The sequence below is a fragment of the Polyodon spathula genome, chromosome 30, assembly GCF_017654505.1.
Source record: "Polyodon spathula isolate WHYD16114869_AA chromosome 30, ASM1765450v1, whole genome shotgun sequence".
NCBI classification, from domain to species: domain Eukaryota; kingdom Metazoa; phylum Chordata; class Actinopteri; order Acipenseriformes; family Polyodontidae; genus Polyodon; species Polyodon spathula.
In genome coordinates, this window is record NC_054563.1 from 4,203,733 (window position 1) to 4,227,574 (window position 23,842).

General features: G+C 38.8%; 4 protein-coding genes across 4 annotated transcripts; 2 read left to right on the plus strand and 2 right to left on the minus strand.

Annotated features, from left to right (window-relative positions):
• The first annotated feature begins 15 nt into the window (after positions 1-15).
• LOC121302752 (mitochondrial uncoupling protein 2-like) lies at positions 16-4,348 on the plus strand. The gene is made up of 8 exons (XM_041232913.1): positions 16-144; positions 803-936; positions 1,325-1,543; positions 2,032-2,239; positions 2,425-2,622; positions 2,830-2,931; positions 3,445-3,625; positions 3,973-4,348. Exons 3-8 carry the CDS (start codon positions 1,418-1,420, stop codon positions 4,082-4,084), a joined length of 927 nt encoding a protein of 308 aa, XP_041088847.1. The 5' UTR covers positions 16-144; positions 803-936; positions 1,325-1,417; the 3' UTR covers positions 4,085-4,348.
• Positions 4,349-6,447: 2,099 nt separating this feature from the next.
• Positions 6,448-11,409, plus strand: LOC121302632 (mitochondrial uncoupling protein 2-like). The gene is made up of 8 exons (XM_041232643.1): positions 6,448-6,589; positions 6,970-7,131; positions 8,259-8,462; positions 9,134-9,344; positions 9,833-10,030; positions 10,170-10,271; positions 10,380-10,560; positions 10,937-11,409. Exons 3-8 carry the CDS (start codon positions 8,337-8,339, stop codon positions 11,049-11,051), a joined length of 933 nt encoding a protein of 310 aa, XP_041088577.1. The 5' UTR covers positions 6,448-6,589; positions 6,970-7,131; positions 8,259-8,336; the 3' UTR covers positions 11,052-11,409.
• A 739-nt stretch (positions 11,410-12,148) lies between these two features.
• On the minus strand, positions 12,149-16,185 carry dnajb13 (DnaJ heat shock protein family (Hsp40) member B13). The gene is made up of 8 exons (XM_041232642.1): positions 15,963-16,185; positions 15,519-15,622; positions 14,956-15,117; positions 14,393-14,550; positions 13,763-13,876; positions 13,469-13,582; positions 13,308-13,384; positions 12,149-12,798 (listed from the first exon to the last, which is right to left on the minus strand). The coding sequence occupies exons 1-8, from the start codon at positions 16,028-16,030 to the stop codon at positions 12,645-12,647; spliced, it is 951 nt and encodes a 316-aa protein (XP_041088576.1). The 5' UTR covers positions 16,031-16,185; the 3' UTR covers positions 12,149-12,644.
• Positions 16,186-17,329: 1,144 nt separating this feature from the next.
• Positions 17,330-22,167, minus strand: LOC121302624 (proteasomal ATPase-associated factor 1-like). The gene is made up of 12 exons (XM_041232629.1): positions 22,067-22,167; positions 21,930-21,970; positions 21,633-21,736; positions 21,154-21,243; positions 20,519-20,617; positions 20,136-20,286; positions 19,313-19,507; positions 19,104-19,195; positions 18,831-18,946; positions 18,466-18,548; positions 17,913-17,995; positions 17,330-17,572 (listed from the first exon to the last, which is right to left on the minus strand). Exons 1-12 carry the CDS (start codon positions 22,111-22,113, stop codon positions 17,495-17,497), a joined length of 1,179 nt encoding a protein of 392 aa, XP_041088563.1. The 5' UTR covers positions 22,114-22,167; the 3' UTR covers positions 17,330-17,494.
• Between the last annotated feature and the right edge of the window lie 1,675 nt (positions 22,168-23,842).

Here is a 23,842-nt window from a genome sequence, read left to right on the forward strand (position 1 = left end):
GGTATAAATATAGGCAAGCAGTCCAGTTCGGCACTGGAAAATACTACACGGATAGCAGTGGGATAAAACAATTTCCAGGATTATATTTCATTTACTTCCAAAGAGGATATTGTGTTTAAACATCTTTTTTTATATATAAATCAGGTAAATGGGATGATATATAAAATAAAAAAGATGGACCTTTAAATAATGTGCGCATTTAAGTTGTCTTAAGTTCCATTGGTCTATGTTTAATATAATATTGCTAATTCAAGTTTGAGAAAGTTTGCTATATGAAAAAAAAACATTTTAGAGGAGGGGGAACCTAAATTATTAGAGATGATTTAATTTATTATAAAGGTCTTTATCAACTTAAAATTTGCCCTGGTTTAAGTTAATGAATCTGTTTGTGAACGTTGGGCTCAATTTAATAATTAGTTATTTTGGGAATCGATCTCTCTTACAAATAGTTATACTGCATTGCATTTTGGGAAAATTATGTGAGCAATTAAACCAACGAAAATAATTGAGTTCTGTCATAGAAATATCTGTATTTTACTGAGTATTCCCTGTGTTGTTAGTCTCTTTAGATCAATTTTTATTTCAAATGAGGATCTGTTTATATGGATCGCCATTAGAATGTATTGATATGAGGTGATCTTCTCATGATTAATATTCTATGTATTGTTTACAATCCTCAAAGCTGTGCATGCTTCTCAGCGTTGTGGATGCCTTGTTCTCCTTGCATGTGTCATGTCACCAGTGGCTTTCAGTTTGTGCAGTAGCGTTTACATTATTCTTCATGTTATTTGTATGCTTTCAGACTGTATGTGATGCTGTTTATGAGTCTGTACTGTAGTTGTATGGCACACTACAATACAAGAGATAAACAACATTTCAAAGAGAGACCCAACCCAGGGCCAGAGACTTGAGCTTCGCCTCACTGTTTCAAATCAGGTAAAGAAGATGGGGCATTTATCCTGATTCCTTACTTGCCATTATTACTCAAAGCTGCCACTGTGAATGGTTGCAGTGCTTAGAACAATATTTTGTGTCAGTTTGCATGCAAGTATAGTCGCATACTATTTAAACTTGAAAGAAAGCATTTAGCAAGTTATACTTGGATATGAAAAAGAAATATGTATGGAAATACCAATTCAAACTATATCTGATTAAGATCTAAACATGTTTTTAATTAATATTTAAAATGTATAAAAAGTTTACAGAAATTGATTTTTAGATTTTTATGAGATCAAAGATTTTGAGTATGTGTGTGTGTGTATCCTTAGTTATATTTCTTGGCCTACTACGTGTTTGCTCACTGTACTTTGTGTACCTTTCCTAGGTTGAGACGGAACACTTTTGGTATCCAGTAAAACTGTTCACTTCTGAGGATCCTCTCCTCGCTGCAGATATTCACAGAACACCCAGTGTGACAATGGCTGGAGTAAAGCGTGCAGATCTGGCTCCCACAGCTGCTGTTAAAATCATCGGGGCTGGAACAGCAGCATGTTTCGCTGATCTGGTGACCTTCCCATTGGATACAGCCAAAGTGAGACTGCAGGTGAGCTACTAGGTGGTTCAAAGTGTTGGGTTCACCACACATGCCTAAAGTTGAGGATGAGAGTGAATACAGTAGGAGGCAAAGTCTGGGTTTAGAATGGCCCAGTTGACAGTTACAGTTGCTGTTTCAGAACACTAGAGGGAGATAGTCACAGTTGGCCCTGTTGCCCTGGGAATTCCAGTGAGGATTAAAAGGTGTAAATGAATGACTTAGTGCTATAGGATCAAGGGGTTTAATTGACTCATTCAATATTATTATTTCGATTTAAAAGGGAGACACTTACCCCTGCAGAATTTCAGATTTACTGTATATATATATTTTTCTATGAAAGTACTATACAATATTCAAACACCATGTGTCATTAAGTAAGGTAAAAAGTAGCACTTTAAAGGGTGATCATTTTTACCACATTTAATTATTTCTGTTTCACTCTGTATCAATGAAAAAAAGCTTGAGTAAATACTGGCAATTCACTCCCCCCCCCACAGATACAAGGGGAGTCTAAAACGGTGAAAGACAGCAAAGCTGTCAAGTACAAGGGAGTTTTTGGCACAATCACCACCATGGTGAGGACTGAGGGGGCGAGGAGTCTGTACAGTGGGCTGGTAGCCGGTCTCCAGCGCCAGATGAGCTTCGCTTCCGTCCGCATCGGTCTCTATGATTCCATGAAGCAATTCTACACCAGAGGATCTGACCGTAAGTTTCTCTGCATATTCGATACACACCATGTATCACCACGTATTGCTCATAGATCTATGAGCTGCTTGATCCTTTTTAATGTAAGGGAACTTTTGCCACTGCCCTATGAATAGGTCTTAGCCTGTGTCCAGTTTGTTTGTGTCCAGTGGATAGTTTTGATTTGATTCCTTTGTTTTCCTCAGATGTCAGCATTGGTACCCGTTTACTCGCTGGATGCACAACCGGGGCTATGGCAGTGGTAGTTGCTCAGCCTACTGATGTGGTCAAGGTTAGATTTCAAGCTCAGGTCAGACTGACTGACGGCAGCAGCAGATACAGTGGGACTATGGACGCTTATAAAACTATTGCCAGGAATGAAGGCTTCAGAGGGCTGTGGAAAGGTACATGGAAATCTTCTAGTGTGCAAGTTTTGCAAAGATTCTTATGTTAAGAAACATAGTAATCCAGAACTTTTCTAAGACTTTTTAAAGGCAAGGATATTGTAGTACACGTGAGTAAAAAAGTTTCGGTTTGCCTATAGTGAGATTTTGGATTGGAAAGCGGTTGTGTTATGTTCTGATAAGTCTAACTGCTAATTCTTCTTTCAGGAACCATACCCAATATCACGCGCAATGCAGTTGTGAATTGTGCAGAACTGGTTACCTACGACCTCATCAAAGACCTCATTCTGAAGTATGACCTCATGACTGGTGAGTGTGATTTTAAATAAATAGAATAGAATTGATCAGAATCGTTTGTAGGCATCAACCTAGTTTTGTCCTCTGACCAAAGAAGGATATACAGTATTAAGCGAATGTGGTTGACAGGGGATAACAAATGTTCTACGACAAAAGCAGCACTGCAGCAGGCACACCCAACTTAATACAGTAAACCAATATACTAGGTTACTGGCTATTATGCATTTGTTGATTCTTTATTAAACTAAACTGTCGAAACAAAACAATGATTGACAATCCCTAAAAACTCCCCCTTGAATTTCATAATATTTTCCACTGAAACTCATTATGAATTTGTGGCCATTGTTTTTAATAGTAACAGAATAAACGGATAACCTACAAACTAGAGTACCTCATCTGTTTTTGTGTTAGTCCTATCATTTTACCTCTGAAGTTATAGGAGGTTGTGCTTATTGTTTGAGCGGGTTTCTGTTTTCATTACTGACTCATGCAAATGAACTGAAGACAAATCCGTATTTTCCTCAGATAACCTGCCTTGCCATTTCACGGCTGCTTTTAGCGCTGGGTTCTGCACCACCATCATAGCATCCCCAATCGATGTGGTGAAGACCAGGTTCATGAATTCTGTGGCTGGCCAGTACAGCGGTGCCTTCAACTGCACACTCACCATGTTGACCAAAGAGGGACTCGCAGCCTTCTATAAAGGGTAGGTGTTTCACAGGTTCAGAAGACTGATCATTGATTAAACTGTATTGGTGTTGGACCTTTATAAAAAGCTGTGCTGTTGGTGGTGCTGTCTTTCTAATGAGAATTTCAGCTGAGGTCTTGGCTGCTTAGTAATAGGGACATTAAAAAGGCAATAGCACTCTTTCAAGAAAGTAAAGAGATGTTGACCATCTGTGTATATTCTGCACATGTGTAGTGTGAATTATATACTGACCACTAAAAAGCTATTAATGAAAAATAAAACCAATTTATTGTAAAGATCTTCTGCTCGCTGCTACTGTTCTAAGGAGGTTCAGGTGACTGATGCCTTTTTGTGTTGCTTTCCAGATTCGTGCCCTCGTTCCTTCGACTGGGTTCCTGGAACATTGTGATGTTTGTTTCTTATGAACAAGTTAAACGAGCTATGATGAGAGCCCACCAGAACTGGGAATCTCACTGACACTGAAATGGACCAAGGAAGAAGAGGAAATGAAAGGACTGAACAAGGGTGAAAGAAAACCACCAAACTGTTTACATGAGTGTTTTGTTGGTGCGATATACTCTGTTATTTGTGCTTTTACATATGTACTGTAAAGTATTTAGTAAATTGTGTTTCTTGCAGGGCAGTTAAGCATTTTGTGAAATAATTAGAATATATGTGTTGTAATGCTGTAAATATTTTATACTAGAACTGTAATAACAATTAAAACATATGTTTACCAAAGCTGTTGATTTGTTTTTTTTTTTTTTTTCTGGTATGATAAGAATACTCTAACTTTGGAACTGTTCCTGCCATTTAAATGTAAGATTGTGTTTAGGAACCTGTTAACTACAAAGAATCAGCTCTTCAGAAACTTCATACAGAAGATATTTAGAAAGGATACCAGTAGAATGTTTGTGTCAATAAAAAATAAATAAATGAATGTGGCAAGGAGCAGGAGTTTTACTAGGGAGTGAAATCTATATCCTGGGTATGATTTAATGTGAGTCTGTCGTGGTCAGTCACACCTGGTAAACAAAACCGGTTGTGCAAATGAGTGATGCATGTTTATGAATTTAAAAATCTTGCTTAGTTTTTGGGGTTTGTTTATTCCAGAGGTTCATAACAGTAGCCCTTTATTCTGACAGGATAGGAGAAGTGAGAAGGAGACACTTAGTAAAACTGGGATTTGGTCAGTGCAGCTGGGGAAACGTGAGATGTTCTCAAAGATCTGGTTTTCGGAAGCCTTTCGATTGCAAAAAAATGATATGGTGTTTCCATTGTGTCAGCACATTACTGATGCCACATCACTGTTTCACTTTTTATCACACAGGCCTAAATTACACCTCAGATTCAACAGTTATAGAATTTTTTTTTTTTTTTTTTAAATCGGAAAACTTTTTAACTTGCATTGTCTGTGCCTACTCCAAGTATAACAAGTTTTGGATATCAAGCAAGCAAGCAGCTAGTGCTTGTTTACTATGATCTCCTCTTCTTCAGAAGCCAGGTCATATTAGCTTGCCAGTTTGTGTACATTCTCTAAAGGTAGTTTCAGATAAACAGAGTTATATCTCTTGAGCCTTTTAACTTGGTCCCTATTGTGTTTTGATTAAGCCATATAATATATATATATATATATATATATATATATATATATATATATATATATATATATATATATATTACACACACTCAATGTTTCATTCTAAAATTATGTATTATGTATGTATTATTGTGTTATGTTATACTTATTTTCACTGCTTCAGAGTTGGTACAATGTGTAAATATGGTCAAGATAAGCTTGTAGCTCATTAAAGTAAAACAAAAATGTAAACATTATTATCTCACTTCACAAATCGGTTTTCTTAAGATAAAAGTTTTTCAGCAAACATGGTGATGTTCTAACAACGACACGTTTTGAATGTGACGTATCGGAAATGCAATGACTAATACCCGTGGGCGTTTCCTGTACTTGTGTGTGTGTATTCTTTGCTGCACTTCAAAATTCAGTTTTACTCGACTACACGAGATTTATTTTTATTTAATCTCCATTATTTATACCCATCACCATGGTTGTTAATGTAGTCTGTTGTATAATGTCCTCCTCATGGGATCCGTATTGTGTAGTTGAACTGCAGTAAGCCTTGCACATCTGCACAAGCGCCTAAGAGCTATTGAGCAGCCTGACGCTTTGCATTAACAACGCCTGTTGGCGCATCGCAAAACACTAGTTACTTTATTTACGATATGTCAAGTAAAATAAACTAACTTGCACGGGGTAAACTGTAACCGATTTTCCATTATCAACTAAACATTGTTCATTTGAAAGCTGTTTTAACGAGAAAGCAAAAGTTAGATGAAACAAGCTTGCTGTGAGTTCACAAGCCTTTCCAAACGCAGGAGAAAGCGGCCAGTAGCACAAGCCTAGCAACAGGCAGTAAGCCAATCGGTGTCGAGCACAGGGCTTGACCGTATAGGGCTTGTTTTTTTTGTTTTTTTTTGGTTTTGGTTTTGATTTTATCGTGGAAGTGCTACCAGTCAAGTTGGCCTTTTAACTCAGTCCCTATTGTGTTTTGAGTAAGCCATTTTTATAACTGATTTCAAATACATATATATGTACATATAGTGGGGGTTTAGTTCTTGTCACAAGAAAAAGTAGGTCAAAGGTAAACCTGAGCTGAGGCAGGCTTATATACCGCACCATAACCAGGGGGTTGTTTTTGTGGAAAGTGACATAACAGACAAAGAGATAAAGAGGACGCCGCTTAGGGCGCTGTTTACCCGGCCCGCCTCACGGAAGCGATGACGTTTCGTTTGGCTATTAATATAAACTGAGTCGCGTCAGAGAGGAAGGTTCACAGCACAGGAACCGGGATCAACTGGACTTAGACTGGCGAGAGGAGTCCGGGTACATCAGTCTGATCTAAAGAGGAGAAAACAGTCGTTGTTTTTTTTTTTTAATTTAAATAATTCCATTGGATTAAGGTACTTACTAACTATTGAGTGTTTGTAAATGTTTGGCGGTATAGCTGTGAGTCATTATTAACCTTAATACACGTTTTAAATGTAAGGTGATCTTTTTTTGCTTGCTAACACGATACCGAACAAAGACATGTCTGGATTCATTTGTTGTGTGTTTTTATTTCTTAAGAATAAAAAGGAACTGAATATTTTACTAAAACAAGTACAATATTACTAACAGTTTTATTTGAACACTGCCTTGTCTAGTATGTTTCTATTGCCGATATAAATTACAGGGGGGGAAATAGATAAATGAGTTTAAAGGATATGTATTTAGTTTACCAACAGTCTCATGTTGGACAATGAATGACTTTAATAAATATTTCTATTTTCCTCTCTTCCAGAATTTTATTATGCTTGTTCAGCGTTTCGTTTTTGGGCGTCTTTCTATGGAACCACGAGGGAATCTGATCATAACTGAAAGTAATTTCAGCGAAAGAGATACATTTAGAGAAGAATGCTGATCACCACCACAACCTTGTCATTCTGAGTTACTTGAATAAAAGGTGATTTTGTTTGATTTTTAAGGTGTCTTAACTGACGGAGTCCCGACCACTCTGGCTGGCTGTGTTCACACGTGTTCTTGAATGCGGCTATTGAGAGTTTGACGATTATAAAAAGGTTTTTAAGCTGTTCTGTAGTTTTTGTGATGAGGCTTTTGCCAAGTTGAGTATTTTTTGGCTGTAGTAAAATGGCAATTTTGATCTCAAGAAGATGTCGGTGGGTGACACGAACTGCAGCTAAATGGAAGTTCTCCAACGTCACGGGTTGAATGTGACGTGTCGGAAACGAAGAATTTAATTCTTAATAACTTAAGACTAAGTTTTCTGTGATGCGCTGTAGTCGAAATGAGAAGAAACTGTGTTTTTGTGTGTTTTCTTTGCTGCACTTCAAAATCTCCATTATTTATACCCATCACCAATCACCATGGTTGTTAATGTAGCCTGTTGTATAATGTCCTCCTCATGGGATCCGTATTGTGTAGTTGAACTGCAGTAAGCCTTGCACATCTGCACAAGCGCCTAAGAGCTATTGAGCAGCCTGACGCTTTGCATTAACAACGCCTGTTGGCGCAACGCAAAACACTAGTTACTTTATTTACGATATGTCAAGTAAAATAAACTAACTTGCACGGGGTAAACTGTAACCGATTTTCCATTATCAACTAAACAGTGTTCATTTGAAAGCTGTTTTAACGAGAAAGCAAAAGTTAGATGAAACAAGCTTGCTGTGAGTTCACAAGCCTTTCCAAACGCAGGAGAAAGCGGCCAGTAGCACAAGCCTAGCAACAGGCAGTAAGCCAATCGGTGTCGAGCACAGGGCTTGAAAAGCGGGGGGCTGTGTTTTGTGTTTTTCACCGCTAAAAGCCGGATGTAATGTGATGGAGATGTTTACCCCCCCCCCCCCAAAAAAAAAAAAAAAAAAACTTTCCCCTTATGAACATTGTCTTATGAAATAAATATTGGCATAACATTGTAATTAATTTATGAAGCGTGCCATTGTACAGATAATTATGAAATGTTAGATGCAGTACGATTTATATTCTAGTTGTATTAATACCATTCATGAAACGACCCTAAATGAACACTGCCTTTGACAATGCTAACCTTCATTTTTCTGTGCGTTGTTTTAGGCTTGGGCAGAGTTGATCGGCGCTTGTTTTCACTTCATCGTTGCACATTTCCCTTTTCTTGCTCAACTCGTTTGAAAGATGGTTGGGTTCAGACCTGTCGATGTCGCCCCTACCGCTGCTGTGAAGTTCATCGGGGCCGGGACTGCAGCGTGCATTGCCGATCTCATCACCTTCCCCCTCGACACTGCTAAAGTCAGGCTTCAGGTACGTTCAGTAGCAAACCAAGAAGCACCAGCATGGTACGAATATCAGTGTGCAGAAAAAGTGGTCCAAACTTGGGTTATTGCAGCAATTCTTAAATTGCACTGCTAGATCTGGTTGATCAAGTACCTGTCATCCTGGCTGCTTTTAATTCTAAATGGATTTAATTTATTTCAATATTCAGTATGAAATCATTCACATCAAGGGGTGAACTAACTTTAGCCACTATTTTTGCACATTTATACTTATTGGCAATGGTTCATTGAGTCCTGACTAGTGTTGTTAACCAATAACTCCAGCTTTCCAGACTGCATGCTTGCACCTTCTGCTGTAGGTTTCCCAGCTGGACATACTGCTGAGTGAACTAGGTTGACGTAGATTTAAAGTGAGATTGTTGGTTCTGAGATGAATGATGCTTGGTGCGTGATGTGGTGTTGATAGATCCTAATATCCTCTCTTCTAAATGCATTCCTTTTCAGAGGCGGCATCGTTCCAGTCTGAACACTCACTGCTTCTAGTCTTGTAGATTTCCAGATGGCGGATAGTCCTAGGAGATTTTAAGCTGTGGATATCGAGCGATGGGGTCTTTGATTAGATGGTAGTGTGCTGGGCTCCCCTGTCCCAGTCACAGTTAAGCTTCAACTCCACCCCCCAACCCCTTTTGTCCTGTACAGCTTCAAGGAGAGTCCAAGTCTGCAGGAGCCAGTGTGACATCTGTCAGATACAGCGGGGTCTTTGGCACGATCACCACCATGGTGAGGACTGAGGGGGCGAGGAGTCTGTACAATGGGCTGGTAGCCGGTCTCCAGCGCCAGATGAGCTTCGCTTCCATCCGAATCGGCCTCTATGACTCAGTCAAGCAGTTCTACAACAAGGGGGCTGAGCGTAAGTTTGTGTTCTAGAATTCAAATATGGGATAGCAGTAAGACTAAAGTGCAGTGGGAGTGTTATTGAAGCATGTATTTTGCAGAGACAGAAATGAGCCATTGTGTCTTCTTTGCATAAGAGTGTTTGTTAGTAAAGATGTGATTTATACCACAGCTTTCAGGCAAAATTAAAGTGGTTAGCAAGCATCAAAGGTGAGTACTTGCACAGAATTACAATAATGAAATGACAATTAAGTTCTGAGCAACTAGCAGAGCAATAACCCAAACCATTTCACAAGCGGGGGAGGGGCAGCAGCTTTTAAAGAAACAAACTTTAAATTAGCCAGCGCCTTTTATACAGAAAACATACCCTTTTAATACAAAATGTGAAGAGAGGACAATTTTTTGTAGATGCGTGATCCCCTGATTTGACAAAATCGAGATGCACAGTAACTTCACTGCTCTGCTTTGGCAGTATAGTGAATTGAACGAACCTCCTGTTGACAGATGCTGGGGTTGGAAGCCGCTTGCTCGCTGGCTGCACCACTGGAGCTATGGCTGTGGCCCTCGCTCAACCAACTGACGTGGTCAAAGTGAGATTCCAGGCTCAAGCCAATGGGTCGAGTGGAAACCGGCGATACCAGGGAACCATGCAAGCCTACAAGACCATTGCAAAAGAGGAAGGCATCAAGGGGCTATGGAAAGGTAATACACGATCAATACACCTTTTTTTAGCAAGTGTAGCTCTGTTACTAAATAGCACCACCTCTGTGGAGAGGTAATGTTGGGTATAGTGGGGGTGAAATCGGTGCTTGTGGTGTTATAATGTTCTATTTCTACACAGGAACTTCACCAAATATTGCTCGGAATGCCATTGTGAACTGCACCGAATTGGTCACTTATGACCTAATCAAAGATGCGCTTCTGAAATCTAATCTCATGAGTGGTAAGTGTTTGTTTTTTCTTCTAAGTTTATGAATGTGTTCTTGCTGTTCTGTGTATATCAAATGTGTTTCTAGGCTAATGCAGACTGTTCTCCATCTTGCTCCTCCAGACACCTTGCCGTGCCATTTCACTTCTGCTTTTGGTGCCGGCTTCTGCACCACTGTGATCGCTTCCCCTGTCGATGTAGTGAAGACAAGATACATGAACTCTGCCCAAGGCCAGTACTGCAGTGCCTTGAACTGTGCCTTCACCATGATGAAAAAGGAGGGACCCACTGCTTTCTATAAAGGGTAAGCTTGCACTAATCGGCAACACTGTCCTTGATTTGAGGTGCATGACTCTATTTGTAAAACTAACAATTTTAAATATTTAGAGACTCGTACATGAAGAAACCCTGACGATAATGACTATTGGCCTCGTACTACAGGCCGCTGTAATGCTCTTTTCACATGCATGTTTTTGTAAATGGTTAAACCTGTTCTCCATGCTAAATGGTTGCTTGGTTATTGTTACAACCCCTTACCCATGAGTTACTCAAAGGGTTCCAGTGGTACTTGCAGTATGCTTGCTTCACGATTTGTTTGACTATTAGTTACCAATGTATGGTTAAGTTACTTTGCAAGGCAACTTTTGAAAACTTTCTTTTTAATGTGTTTTTTACTCCAGGTTCATGCCTTCTTTCCTACGTCTGGGTTCCTGGAATGTAGTGATGTTTGTCACCTATGAACAGCTTAAACGTGGCATGATGATCGCTCATCAGAACTGGGCAACCCCTGTGTAAATGTCATCCTAGTGTGTAGTGCATAGTGCTTTCTCACTGCAGCTTGAAGTTAAATACACCTGTGCTGTACCTCTACCTCCTTGTAGTTTATTATTTGTTACACTGTCACTTCTTCTTTCTATGTTTACAGAAGACTGAAAGCTGGCCTTTTTTAAAGACGATGCATCTTCTGCATTCTGATTTTTATTTAGATTGTATTAAGATCTGCTATAAACCTTGGTACAGATGTTGCCATGTTATTACAGGCATTAGGAATTGGCTTTAATTTCAGTCTGCTAGGTGCACTGAATTAATTTGTTTGGCTAATCTTGTGCATTACTGTAATTAATTGACTACTAAGAAATAAAATTTAACTGCAGAAGTTTTGTACTGTTTGGAGTAGCCATTGGGCATAAATGAACGATATTGCCCAGATAGCTTGCTGCAAGACACTGAGATGCTTGTACTGTAAAGGTGAATACTAGTCACACTGGTCACAACGTTGAAGGGAAACAAGCAGGCAGTATGGAAGAGCCACACTAAAGATGCGTGGCTGAAACATTTCAAGGGTCTGTAAGATGGACAGTTCTTCCTACAAGTAATGGCCAAAGGTGATTCTTATTTCCATGTCTGTCTATGTAAGGTCACATTTATACCCCCCACTCCCCTGTCTTTAAACAGCTGTATTCTAAGTTTACATCCTATTTAAAATGGTGCTCCTGTTACAATGACTGAAGGACAGCAGTCCAGATAAGCTGCATTCCTGCCATTTTTACACATCAGAAATACATTTTAATTTAATGCATAAATATATGCAGAGCAATTTTGCAACTACATCAGCTAGAATACAATGTCTTCAGTTATTAGTAAACTGTACACAAGAAAAACTAACCCAACAAACATTAGCCAATCCCTGGCAAGCCCTGTTGTGTTTGCAACCAATCACAGTAAGAATAAAAGAAATTCGAATCTACACAGGTTGAAGCGTAAACACCCCAGTCCAGCTACAAAACCAACTAAAAGCACTGTCTGAGCCAACTGCTTTAAAAAAAAAAAGGTGCCTATAGTATCAAAATAACCTTCATAACTTAATGCATTTCTTATTTTATTTATCTTTATAGCTTTATATTGAAATTTGAACATGTTTACCCCCTGAAGGTATGGAGTGTGGCCTAAGGGTCCCAAAAGTGTCAGAAGCCAGTTGAGTTAGTTTGTGTCCATTAGTCTACCTGTTCCTGTTCTCTTTGAAAAGCTGTCCATTGCAATAATCTTTCAGTACTTCAAGGGGTTGAAGTGCCCTGTAGGACCATCTTCACTTTTAATTGTAATTGTTGTGGGGATTTTTTTCCCCCTCAAATAACATTTTTCTGAAATGTAATTTGGAAACGCCCATTAAACTTTTTAAACGTGGAAGAAGTTTCAATCACAGAGGACCAGTAATCTGAAACTGTTTTTTAGGTGAAATTGGTAGCCATGATTCTGTTCAGACACACACCTATTTGTAAATGAAACAGAATTTTGTTTTTGATCACATTTATTTGAAATCCATGTTTTTTATGCTGTAGATTATATACATTTGGTAATGTCTCCAACACATTTGTTCTAGTTCCCTGTTTAAGCCAGGAGTGCTTGTTGTATCAGCTGCTTCCTTTCCGGAGATAGTTTCTCTGGGAAGTGAATTTCAAATTGAATAATGAGATCTCCTTTCTGATTTGGGTCCACGGATAAAGGCATTCCTTCACCAGGGATCACTTTATTGTACCTGGGACTAGAAGAGACCAGGAAGAACATTGAAGTTAATGATATTGAGGGCACTTCTGTACTAAAGTTCTACTGGATCCATCGATATATCTATCTATCTGTGTCTGTGTGTGTGTGGGAACAATATGTGTTTAGTATCATGAGGAAAAATCTGTATGCACAATCAGGCCTACTCAGAATTTGCACTTTCTAGAATGCTGGAAAAATAATCTGATTTGATAGCCCTCAATGAGAAAGTATCAATGGAGTCTGTGAAATTCATTGACCATACTTTTGGTCTGTTAGGTACATAAACATGTACATTCTGTGGTGTGGCATTCATGCATATAAGATTACCAGAGCATTATTCTATGTGACTCATGACCCATTTGTACATGCTGGTTCTGGAGACTACTGGAACACAACATTGGGGAGCTCTTGTAGCAACCCTCTTGGAGACAAATATTCGGTCACCATGACCTACAACTAAAGCCTGAATCTTGTACGTATAGATAAGAATGGCTGTGCTATACTCACTGGACAATGTCATTGATTGGTATGTTGAGGAGCCTGCCATCCAGTGTCTCAACCTCCACAGAAAATCCAATCAAAGCCTGGGAAGGAAGAATTTCATTGTAAACAGTGAAAGCCAGAAAAAGAAACTAATCTGTGTGTGAAGAGAATATATGCTACTGTACTTTTCCCAGGTCGATGTGGGATGTGTAGATAAGATCATTCTGATGTCTTACGAAACGGGGGTGCTGTTTCTCTTTCACAACAAACACAATGTCGGCTGGAATGTTGTTTGGTCCCTATGAAATAAAATGTCAAAATGATAACATTATTTTTGTTTATTCATACATGGCTTTATTTATATATATATATATATAAAATCAGAATTTCTACAATTGTTAAATCTTTCACATCTGTACATTTTAAACAGGGCTACATTTCAATAAATGATTAGCTCGTGGATTTTTGTTTGTTTTTACCTGATCTCCTTCTTTTTGGAATGTGATTTTGGTTCCTTGTTTCCAACCTGGTTTCACATCTATAGTTAGAATCTTGTCTCTAATGCTTGACGTGTGACCATCTTCATTCATAACCTGGTTTAAAAGCACAATATCAATTGGGTCTGGCCTTAAAATGATCATTAAAATACCCCCAGAACACAGAACTATGCTGTGTACCATTATTGTGCAAAGCAGGTCACAGTCGCAAAATGTTGCCATCCCCTATAATATTTATTTGCTAACAGAAGCAGCTGCAGCTCAAAAATGAATTGTAAACTTAATGTTGGAGTTTACAGTTCTGTACTTCATGACAACCTGCAAAGGTGTACCTTTATAACAGGCCATATGGTAGACCTATAATCTCTCTGGAAATTATTTAATATAACATAATATTGAATGCCTGAGTTATGTTCTCAGATCAATTTAAAAAGTAGTTTTATTGTCCTATGATAAGGTTCAGTGAATGAAAACTAACATAAACAATGATATTCTCTACACACACGGGATAACAGTTTTCAATTAAACCAATCCTACAATCACAGACAAACAGCTTTGCCAAACAGCAACACGGTTCACTTTTAGTCATTGATATACATTGGGTGTTCTTACCCGTCTTGAGATTTTAATCTTTTTTGTGCATCCGTAAAACAAGTCTTCCAGGGACAGGTAGAGGTCCCGTTCAATTGGAGGATCGCTTCTCTTCACCCCCCGGCCCCGCAGGCCCCCAAACCCACTGTTAACCTCTCCACCGTCTGCACTGTAGAAATCTGCAAAAACAGAAAACACAAAAAACAATGCACTGATAATAATTGGGGATAAGACTCTAATAAAATGCCCTGATTTTTACGTTATTGATGAGGATCATTACAAGTATGTGTTAGAGACTATAAGCTTACACAAGGTATAAAAACTATGAAACACTCAGGGACTAAAGCATGATGCTGCATGGTTCAGACTGACATGGAATAGTCATTGGGTACATTACAGTGAATTCTGTTGGTGAAGTTACACAGCTAATCACCACAAATGGAAATCTATGGCTACAACAGAAGTTGCTTTCTCTGTCCTTTATCTATCTGTGTAAATACTGTACAGGTGAGCTTGGTTACCATGGTCATGCAGCTGCACCCATGCCATATATATATATATATATTCATATGTATTTTCTTTACCTGAAAATGGGTTGTCCCCTCCAAAAAAGTCTCTGAAGACCTTGTCTGCATTCCTGTGGAAAGTGTAAGCGCTAGTCCAGGCGCCACTGCCTCCAAACTCTGGAGGAATGCCTCCCTTCAGCCCTTCTTCTCCAAACTTATCATAAGTAGCTTTCTTCCTAGCTGCAAGACATCATCATAGATTAATTTAAACAATATACAGCATTAAAAAAAACATTCTCCTAAATGCTGCTGATTTTCGTTGTCCTTGTCTGAGTATTGTATCAATGGTAAGAGACATAAATATTCACCCAAGAGCTTTGCATACTGCTGAAAGTTGTATTTTATTTTACATATTTTCACTGAAGCATAGCTACTTGTGCTGATTCTATTATTAATTAATGACTGTTCAGATCGAGTCCAGTGTGTGTTGCTAACACCACCACCCCCACTTACACACAATTCTGAGAATATATATATATATATATATATATATATATATATATATATATATATTATATATAGATATATATATATATATATATATATATAGCAAACATCTTGTACTCATGAGTTGTACTCACGGTCACTTAATACATCATAGGCTTCCGCAAGTTGATTGAACTTTTCAAGAGCACCTGGTTCCAAGTTTGTGCTCGGATGGTACTTCAAGGCAAGTTTGCGATAGCTAACATAATAAATAATAATAATAATAATAATAATAATAATAATAATAATAATAATAATATAGGTAATACAACAACAAAATGAAGATTCAATTTCATTAATTAAAATAATCGTAAGATATAAAGTGAGCTGGTAACACAGATTGCACATTTAAATACAAATTCAAATTGGGTTCGAGATGTTATTGTATTCGGTCGAAGTAACATTCTCACCCGTGATGAGTAGTTTACACTGTAGACAGCTATTACATTATCAAAAGCCTCCACAGTGTAAGAGCAGCACACCAGGTTTATAGAGTATCAGGCCTACAATAAAAACGAAGTCACCAACAATTTACTCGCCTCTTTTTTATATCTGCCTCGTTTGCGTTCCTTGTGATTTCCAAAACAGCGTAATAATCCCGACCCATGATTTTAAAACAAAATATCTACATCTAATGTTATTTGTTAGAAAATACTAATAATTCAGCAAGGATTCAATAGCGATAATATTTCTTAGCAACAGCCTACACATAAGTGTTTATTTTCTGCAACCCAACAGCACGCTAGTATAGTTTATTTTCACTCTGGTTACTAGGGGAAGTTGCTAAGGACCTTCCACAGCACGGACTTCTGGGAGTTACGCTGACTATATTACATGAGGCATTTTTAAATTATATATATATAAATATATATAATATAAAAATGTCTCATGTTATGTAATAATTTTACGGTGTATACCTGCCTCTCTCTCTTTTTTTTTTTTTTTTTTTTACAGGGTCTGTCTGTCCAAATGCCTATCTGCAAGGGTAAGGTCTTAATATAAGGAGGTGACCGTCCACCTGTCTTAAACAGCCCCTATTTGTCATACTTACATTTTACAAAACTACAGGGCAGTTTATCGAATTGTGAACCGTGGTAAGCACATTTTTTAGTTTCTGATAATCGTAACAAGGGCATATTTAAGTTTTCTTGATCTCTATAAGAACCAAACATGTGAAAAGTCAAGGTGTATAGGCTTGGATGTCTGCCACACAAACAACTACCACTTATCCATTGGTAAGGTAATTTTATATGGGCATTCTTTCACTTTCTAAGACATACTTTTGCATGTGCTCTCATATCTTATTGGCTTGATTAAATAAATGTAATATCTTTAAAACAGTTTACACTATTATTTATTTTGTAGATGTCATTGTGCATGCTGTGAAAGTAGGTTAAGATGTCAGTGATGTAATACTAGTTATATTCTTGCAGGGAATGTGTATGGCTTCTTACACACCTGCTTAGCATGAGCACAAACTGGATAGGAGAAGCACTCAGTGTCCTGTCACAATTACCTGAAATATCCCTCTTTATATTTGGAGGTTTAGAGATCATTTCTCTCTGGCACTTTGTAGACGCATCAACCCTTAACTTGGTAGGCTTTCTTCTTTCCAAGGGAGCTTGCAGGCCAGCGTTCTGCACATGAGTCTTTCAGTTCAATGTTCACAGGATATACACTACGACAGAGAGAGCCTGCTTGTCCTATTAAAACTCAATATATCTTTGCTAAATCAAGCAAAACTAAAATTCCTCCCACACTGTCAAATCTCTGAACACAAATTCAATCTGAAGTTCTGATATAAAAGTGCCTATTGTGCATTTGACTATGGCTTTTATAAACAGGGTATTAAACAGTTAATGCATTTCTAAAAACAAACAAATAAATAATGCGATTTACTTTTTGGCAAAATTACATTTTATTTACAGAGAACCCCTCTATACATATTTTCTGTTCTGTTCAATAACGTTTTACTACATGCAGAAAATGTAATGAAAGCAGTTAGTGGGCAAAGATGCACACTTCTAGATGAGCACAACTCAGTGCAAGTGTTTCTGCGTTCCAGGAATGGTCACAGATCAGACAGCTGATACTTCCTGACAAGTCCATCTCTGCAGCACGTAAAGATGCACTTTTCCCATGCAGCCGCCTAAAATAAACCAAAAAACACACGTGACAATAAACAACTATGGCAAGACACCAATCCGCTTGTACAGTTTACAGCAAGTCAGTTTTTTAAAATTGTTTTATTTAGTGTTTAATTAACAATGTGTAATCTTGGAAACTGAAATGAAGTGTGTGTAGCTTTAAGTATTACAAATGTGAACTACTCATAGGATAACAGTAATAAAATGTTGTAAACAGACACAGATTCATTATATTCATTGTAAGATGAGCACTGCAGCTCTTTCAAACACAGACTTTCTACAGAATACCAGCAGGGGGCAGCAGACTCCTACTTTCTGCCACAAGCCCATGAATAATATTACCTTATAGACTGGGTCAGCCTCAGGCCCTGTCAGTTCAATTACATGGTCAAGATCCTGCTGAATTAAGTAGCAACTCCCATCACCTGCAAATGATACAGTAATGCCTTAGGGTAGGGAAATGGCAACAACGGCTTAGCACTGTGGGATGTCACTAGACTTTATAGGACCAGCAGAATTTCACTGTGTCTTGGATTTTATCCACTAGTTCATGTTATCTCCTCATTGCAACTAATGCAATTATTGCTTAAATATGTGCATTTTAGTGCAATAAATATCTGCTGCTAGTGTACACTGCAAGAAGACCCAGTAATGAACTCACCACTCTGATCCCATATGCTTTCTTTCCAAATACTGGAGCGGCTTCTTTAAAACCTTCTACCTCTATTTTTAAAAGGTATAAATATGTTCAAAGACATGACTGCTTTTTGTGACTAAAACCTTGTTCTGTATATGAATATGAAGTAGAAATTGGCGATGCCAACAAAATGAAAAGAGGGCAAACCTTTTAAATATAACTGAACCACAGTGCGATGTGAAAAAATGTTTTTCATACCTTGGCTTACAATGAAGCCTTCTCTGTAAGGCATCAATGAGTAAACTGGGGCACCAGAGCGGTGGACAGTCTGCACTGGTGTCCTGAAGAGGTACAAAAAACAATCCCTTATTGTTTTGCTGATGACCCCAAGAGAACCTTCTGTGCTGTCCTAAGGAAACTCTATGTGGTCAGATGGGGTCCTATTACCTGTAACAAAGGACTTACTAAGTCCATATGAAAATAATTTAAGATTCTAAAATATAAGCAATAAGAGAATGTTGTCTGGCTAATGTTTTTTTGATAAACTTCACTCTGGAACAAACAGAGTACATCTGAACTGCACAGAGAGCAGAATCAAGGGTTTTGAAACCCGAAATCCTTACTTTGCATTTCTTGTGTCAAGCTTGTAAATGTTTCCATCGTGTGTTCCTGCAAGTATATATATACTTGAAAGGAATGTACAGCAATTAAATGCATCTGATCCCTCAAAGAGAAATATCTGGGAACACAAAAAGAGCACAGCCTGTTAATCTTAGAATGCCAGTGGTTTAGAAAAAAAAGCAATTACCATAAAACCAACAATAAACACACAGTATAGTACCGAATCTTTGGAATATTAAAGCACCTCTATAAGAAACCTATATAAGAATGCTTACCGGCTGTCTGCTCTGAAGCCCGACCGCTTGTAACTTCTTGTCTTCTCGAGCAAGGAGCAGTAACTTATCCTCTGTTCCTACCTCTCGATCGCCTGTAGCAAACAGTTCATACATGTCAACATTAAAAAGCTAGGACAGTGGTTTCAGCTAGCACCCTGTATGTTACTGGCCGTTTAGTTCCTTGTTTCTTTCTTTTCTTGATTTCTTACTTGATGGCTCCTCTGGTGACCCTTGGTTTATTGTGTTGTCTGCTACCCCGATGCTGCAGCCGTTAATGGGAGCCCCGCAGTCAGCCACGACCGCGAGACAGACCGACTTCCCACAGTCCCAGAGACGCGCCGTGCCATCCCGAGAGCAGGAGAGCACATTCCGACCTCGCTCCACAACAGCTGTGTCTAGAATACCTGCACAAAACAAAAACACCAATGAAACACACAAACGCTCGTATCACTCTCCAGCAGATCAATGAAACTTAATGACTGTGGCAAGACTGCGTTTCCTGCTCTCCCCCTCCTACTCAAATAGCTGCTTGTTAATTTAATATCTCAATATCCCTAACTAAATTACCCCCCCCACACACCACTGCAAAATACTTTAATAAGCAATGCATCCTATAAGTGCAGTGGTACCAAATCCATTTATGACATAATGCAGGTTGACTGGGTCTTATTTCCATCCTGATCACACAACTGTCTTCAAAGTATGTTTCCATTTTGCTTTCATCACATTCCGTGGATAGAACTTCGACGCAGTTTGAACCGATCCAGGTTTTACTGTGAGCCTCATTAGGCCAAACTTAAGAGGAAAGCTCAGGTGAGCCCAAGCCAGCTCACAGCAAAACCTGGAATGGCTTAAACAGTAAGCAATTTTCTTTGTCCCAGCATTCAGACGAGAAGTTCGAGATTCTTTCTGCACCATGTAAAGAGCCTGGCCCATCTGTCTGCACCTATGCCCATGATACGGTACGTACCACCGAGGAGGCTGCAATCGTAAGCCGTCACAATGTTATAAAAGCTATAGAAAAAGACCTGCCTGCTTTATGTCCTTTAAATGTGACAGGGCAGCTCCCATTTTCAGCTGACCAGACCTTGACCAGAGTGTCCATCCCGCCACTCAGAACCACCATGCCCGAGGGGAAGAACCTGCAGCAGTTCACATCGTACACGTGGCCCGTCAGCTCCCTCTGCAACAACACAAGCACAGGAGTGAGAACAATACACTCCTAAATACGGGCTGAACTCTGTATGAACCTCTCACAGTCTAACTTTCCCGTGTCATTACTGATACCAGGCACGCTCCCGTTCAAAATGTAAATCCAATTCCTTCCAACAATCTACTGCAATATGTAGATCTCATTAGCAACACGCTGCAGCAAAACCATTGAATAAAAGTTTGCAGGTAAAATACAGAATTACCCTTCTTTCTCCATTTTTACAGTTCCAGATCTTCATAGTGCCATCTGTGCTTGTAGATAGGCCAAGACCCCCACCGCATGATATATCCATACATGTTATCTGCTCAGTTAAAAAAAAAAAACACAAATCAGGTTTTCCCACAGAATGATTTTACACAATGTCTTCTTCAGTGTGGTTAATCTAGTAACTCAACTCTATTATAACAATACATCTTCTGACTGAAGGATGCACATCACTACACACAAAGTCTTGAATATACTATAACCTATGTTAATTGCAGGCAAAAGATAAAGATTGTACTTGTAAGTAGTCAGTATGGGGGGAGATAGAGAGTCAAAGACCACCTGTATAGTTGGACCACTCTGATAAATCCCTTTTCATATCACTCAGTGTCAGCCAGTCTGAGAAATGTACATATAAATCACATGTGGGAGCTTTATGTATAAAAGATCACCGATCTCAGCCTAAAGGCGTTTTTGACGGTCCCTTAAGCTGTCGGTATTGATAAGGGGAAAACACTAGTGTGGTACAGATTATATATCTTTAGAATGAGCCTCTTTTCCACTTCTCCTGCTCTGTATATGGGTTGTACTCTGCAGCACACTTAAGCACACAACCACACCAGCAGCACTTACACTGTTATCATGAATTCCAGGAAAGCATGTGTATGGGGAGAGGAATTTTGAAGCTGCATTTGCGCAGGGACAGGAAATGTGCACACTTCTCTGAAAAAAAAGAAACAAGGAAAAAAGTTCAGATTTCTTGAAGAGTACTCCACGATCTCTAGAATATACTGTGTTGTGTCATCTGATATTCTTGAGCCTTCCTTGATAAAGTGCGTGTCATTATTGTGTATGCACAGCCATTAATTGAAGGGATTTACTTTAAAGAATCCTGTAGCTGAACAGTGCATGTCTTCAACTGAGGAGGTAACTAGCTTTAACAAACAGGTCTATCTAAGTTACAAGCGGGCAGCTTTCTTTGAGTCTTTACTGAGGCTAGTGTCTTTGCAGATCACTTATTCCATGCTGACTCAGAAGCTGTTTATATCTAAACATTATAAGAAAATGTTTTTTTTCTTAATGCATTATACTCAAAAAACCCACCACTTCACCTTAGAAACTCCAAGTACGCGAAACTCTTCTGACGCAGTGATTTCTAAGCTGCCGTCATGACTAACGCCTTGAGAAGTCAGCGTACCGTACACTGTTGGTTTGCCTACACAGAAAACAAAACGTGTATTGAGCATCTTTAAAAAACAATATAATGAAACTTTGGGGAAAACATCTGAAGGCGCGGACATTAGACATGTATATTTTGCAACTTAATATGTGTAATACTCACGGTTGTACATTAAAACATTAATATACGTATTGTTTTTTTCAACCTGAGAGATATTATCGGATCTCACCTGGTATTTTGCATGCGACCCAGGCTTCCCCTTCATTTTTCCTGATTAAATAAACAAAAACAAATGCATAAACAAATGATCTATGTTACTGAGTGAATAATAACGCCAAGCAGATCTGCTATTTAAAACGCTAGTACCGTAGAGCTTCAGACCAGCCGCTTTGAAGTAAAATCCGAGCTTCCATCTTCACGATCCTGACGTAAACTGCTGACTTGCGCTTGGCAACTGGCGTAAAAAATACACCACTGCCACCTGGCGGACTGGCCTTGTAGTGAAAACAACGTCTGAGATTCCGAAGGGTCTATTTATTTATTTATTTATTTTACCAATAAAATGCATTATTTTTTTATTCCTTGTCATTATAAATCACCACAAGCGCACTCCTTATGAGTAGAAATACCAATTATCTTAAGGTTAAATGAAAGCTCAAAGGAGTGATAACATTGGCTTTAAAATTCATTTTTTGCCTTATTAGTGTCAGCAACCCGTAATGAAAACAGCATTGCAAAAAAAAAAAAAAAAAAAAAAAAAAAAAGGCGGGAGAGATGAAACCAAAACAGCCAAACATGCCTTGTAGAGTGTACATCACTGAGCATGGTTGTGGGGCGCTGCAGCTCTAAGCCCCATTGACCTTGCTAATGAGGTCCTGTAATAAAGACAGATAAGGTGGTGCTCTTTGCAGCTGGCAGGCCAATTAAAAACAGGCAGATACCAGGACCTGCATCTTCAACTCGAATAAGCTGCCTTATCTTCCCCGGAGCACACTGAGGCTCACTACGTATTCTGACTACGTGAAGCTGGGGACATCTCGGTGTGGCAGGAACCCTCATCGCGAAATCATTTTCTTTTTAAGCGCAGGAACGTTTCTCTGGGGATCCTGCCGAGCAACGATTGCACATCAAAGGCACCTTTACTGTGGTTTTAGTTTTCTCCATCGGGGGGATTATGGCTGCCAATGGGATCTGAAAGAGAATCAATCTGCAGGAGAATCAATGCTACTGACAGCTTTAGCAACGCAAACCAAATCTGTGGATTCTGTGCAAAATATATATTTAAGGGACCCCGTGGGCTATTTTTTTTTTTTTTTTTTTAACAAAGCACCCCCCTTTCAAGAGGGAAAGCTTTTCATTGAGTGCTTGATTTAAAAAAAAAAAAAACCAATAAAATATTATTTAAAAACAAAATGACAGCTCAGTTACAATATTCGTCCACCAGGCGGCACTGTGCAAGATAAATAAGGTAAAGTTGGTTGGTCACAATATATTCTAGCATTGAGTGCACAACCTATCCATTTATGGATTTTGTTTCTCATACATTTTTCAAGTGAAAAAATGGCACTGCTGCTTTTTTGATTACTTAGAGAAGAAATGTGATGTGTCACAATCTTTTGTGTTTTACTTCCAGTACTACTGTGCATCTAATGACTGGGGTGTTTAAGCTTTTAGCAAAGTGAAGCTATAGGTCCGTGATACTGATCTTGATGTATGTTAAGATATACCATGATGCTGTTATGTCAGTTCTGAATCATGCACACACCTTCGTTCAGGGAATAAATAGTATGCAGTAATGCAGGCTGGGTTTGTCTTCATACTGTCCTGGCTGACTGTCACAAGGATGGTCTTACTGTTTCAGTGCACTGGAAGGATCCTGGTTATCAGATTCTAATGAAACAATTGCACGGGTTTAGCAAAGAAAATTCCCATTTCCTAGAAGGCAGCAATTACATATTCCATTTTCTTGCAGGCAGCACATGTATTTCATGAGTTCACCATCCTCTGCTTTTTAGATAGCCATAAATAAAAGTAAACGTCACATAACATAACAAATTGTGAGTAGATGTAATGCACTAAGTAGCAGCCCGGGTCTCCAAGGAAGGCGCTAGCAGACTGCTGGTGCTGAAGACTAATCTCAAT

Excerpts from the sequence above, each read along its gene's own strand:
- LOC121302632 (XM_041232643.1), top strand. The coding sequence starts at position 8,337 with ATGGTTGGGTTCAGACCTGTCGATGTCGCCCCTACCGCTGCTGTGAAG. Across the intron at positions 8,463-9,133 it reads CTGCTAAAGTCAGGCTTCAG|CTTCAAGGAGAGTCCAAGTC; the intron begins GTACGTTCAGTA and ends TGTCCTGTACAG. Across the intron at positions 9,345-9,832 it reads CTACAACAAGGGGGCTGAGC|ATGCTGGGGTTGGAAGCCGC; the intron begins GTAAGTTTGTGT and ends TCCTGTTGACAG.
- LOC121302624 (XM_041232629.1), bottom strand. The coding sequence starts at position 22,113 with ATGGAAGCTCGGATTTTACTTCAAAGCGGCTGGTCTGAAGCTCTACG. Across the intron at positions 20,287-20,518 it reads GTAAAAATGGAGAAAGAAGG|AGGGAGCTGACGGGCCACGT; the intron begins GTAATTCTGTAT and ends GTGTTGTTGCAG. Across the intron at positions 17,573-17,912 it reads AGGCTGACCCAGTCTATAAG|GCGGCTGCATGGGAAAAGTG; the intron begins GTAATATTATTC and ends GGTTTATTTTAG.
- dnajb13 (XM_041232642.1), bottom strand. The coding sequence starts at position 16,030 with ATGGGTCGGGATTATTACGCTGTTTTGGAAATCACAAGGAACGCAAAC. Across the intron at positions 15,118-15,518 it reads CTATGATGTATTAAGTGACC|CTAGGAAGAAAGCTACTTAT; the intron begins GTGAGTACAACT and ends GATGTCTTGCAG. Across the intron at positions 14,551-14,955 it reads AGGGGACAACCCATTTTCAG|ATTTCTACAGTGCAGACGGT; the intron begins GTAAAGAAAATA and ends CTGTTTTTGCAG.
- LOC121302752 (XM_041232913.1), top strand. The coding sequence starts at position 1,418 with ATGGCTGGAGTAAAGCGTGCAGATCTGGCTCCCACAGCTGCTGTTAAA. Across the intron at positions 2,240-2,424 it reads CTACACCAGAGGATCTGACC|ATGTCAGCATTGGTACCCGT; the intron begins GTAAGTTTCTCT and ends TGTTTTCCTCAG. Across the intron at positions 2,932-3,444 it reads GAAGTATGACCTCATGACTG|ATAACCTGCCTTGCCATTTC; the intron begins GTGAGTGTGATT and ends TATTTTCCTCAG.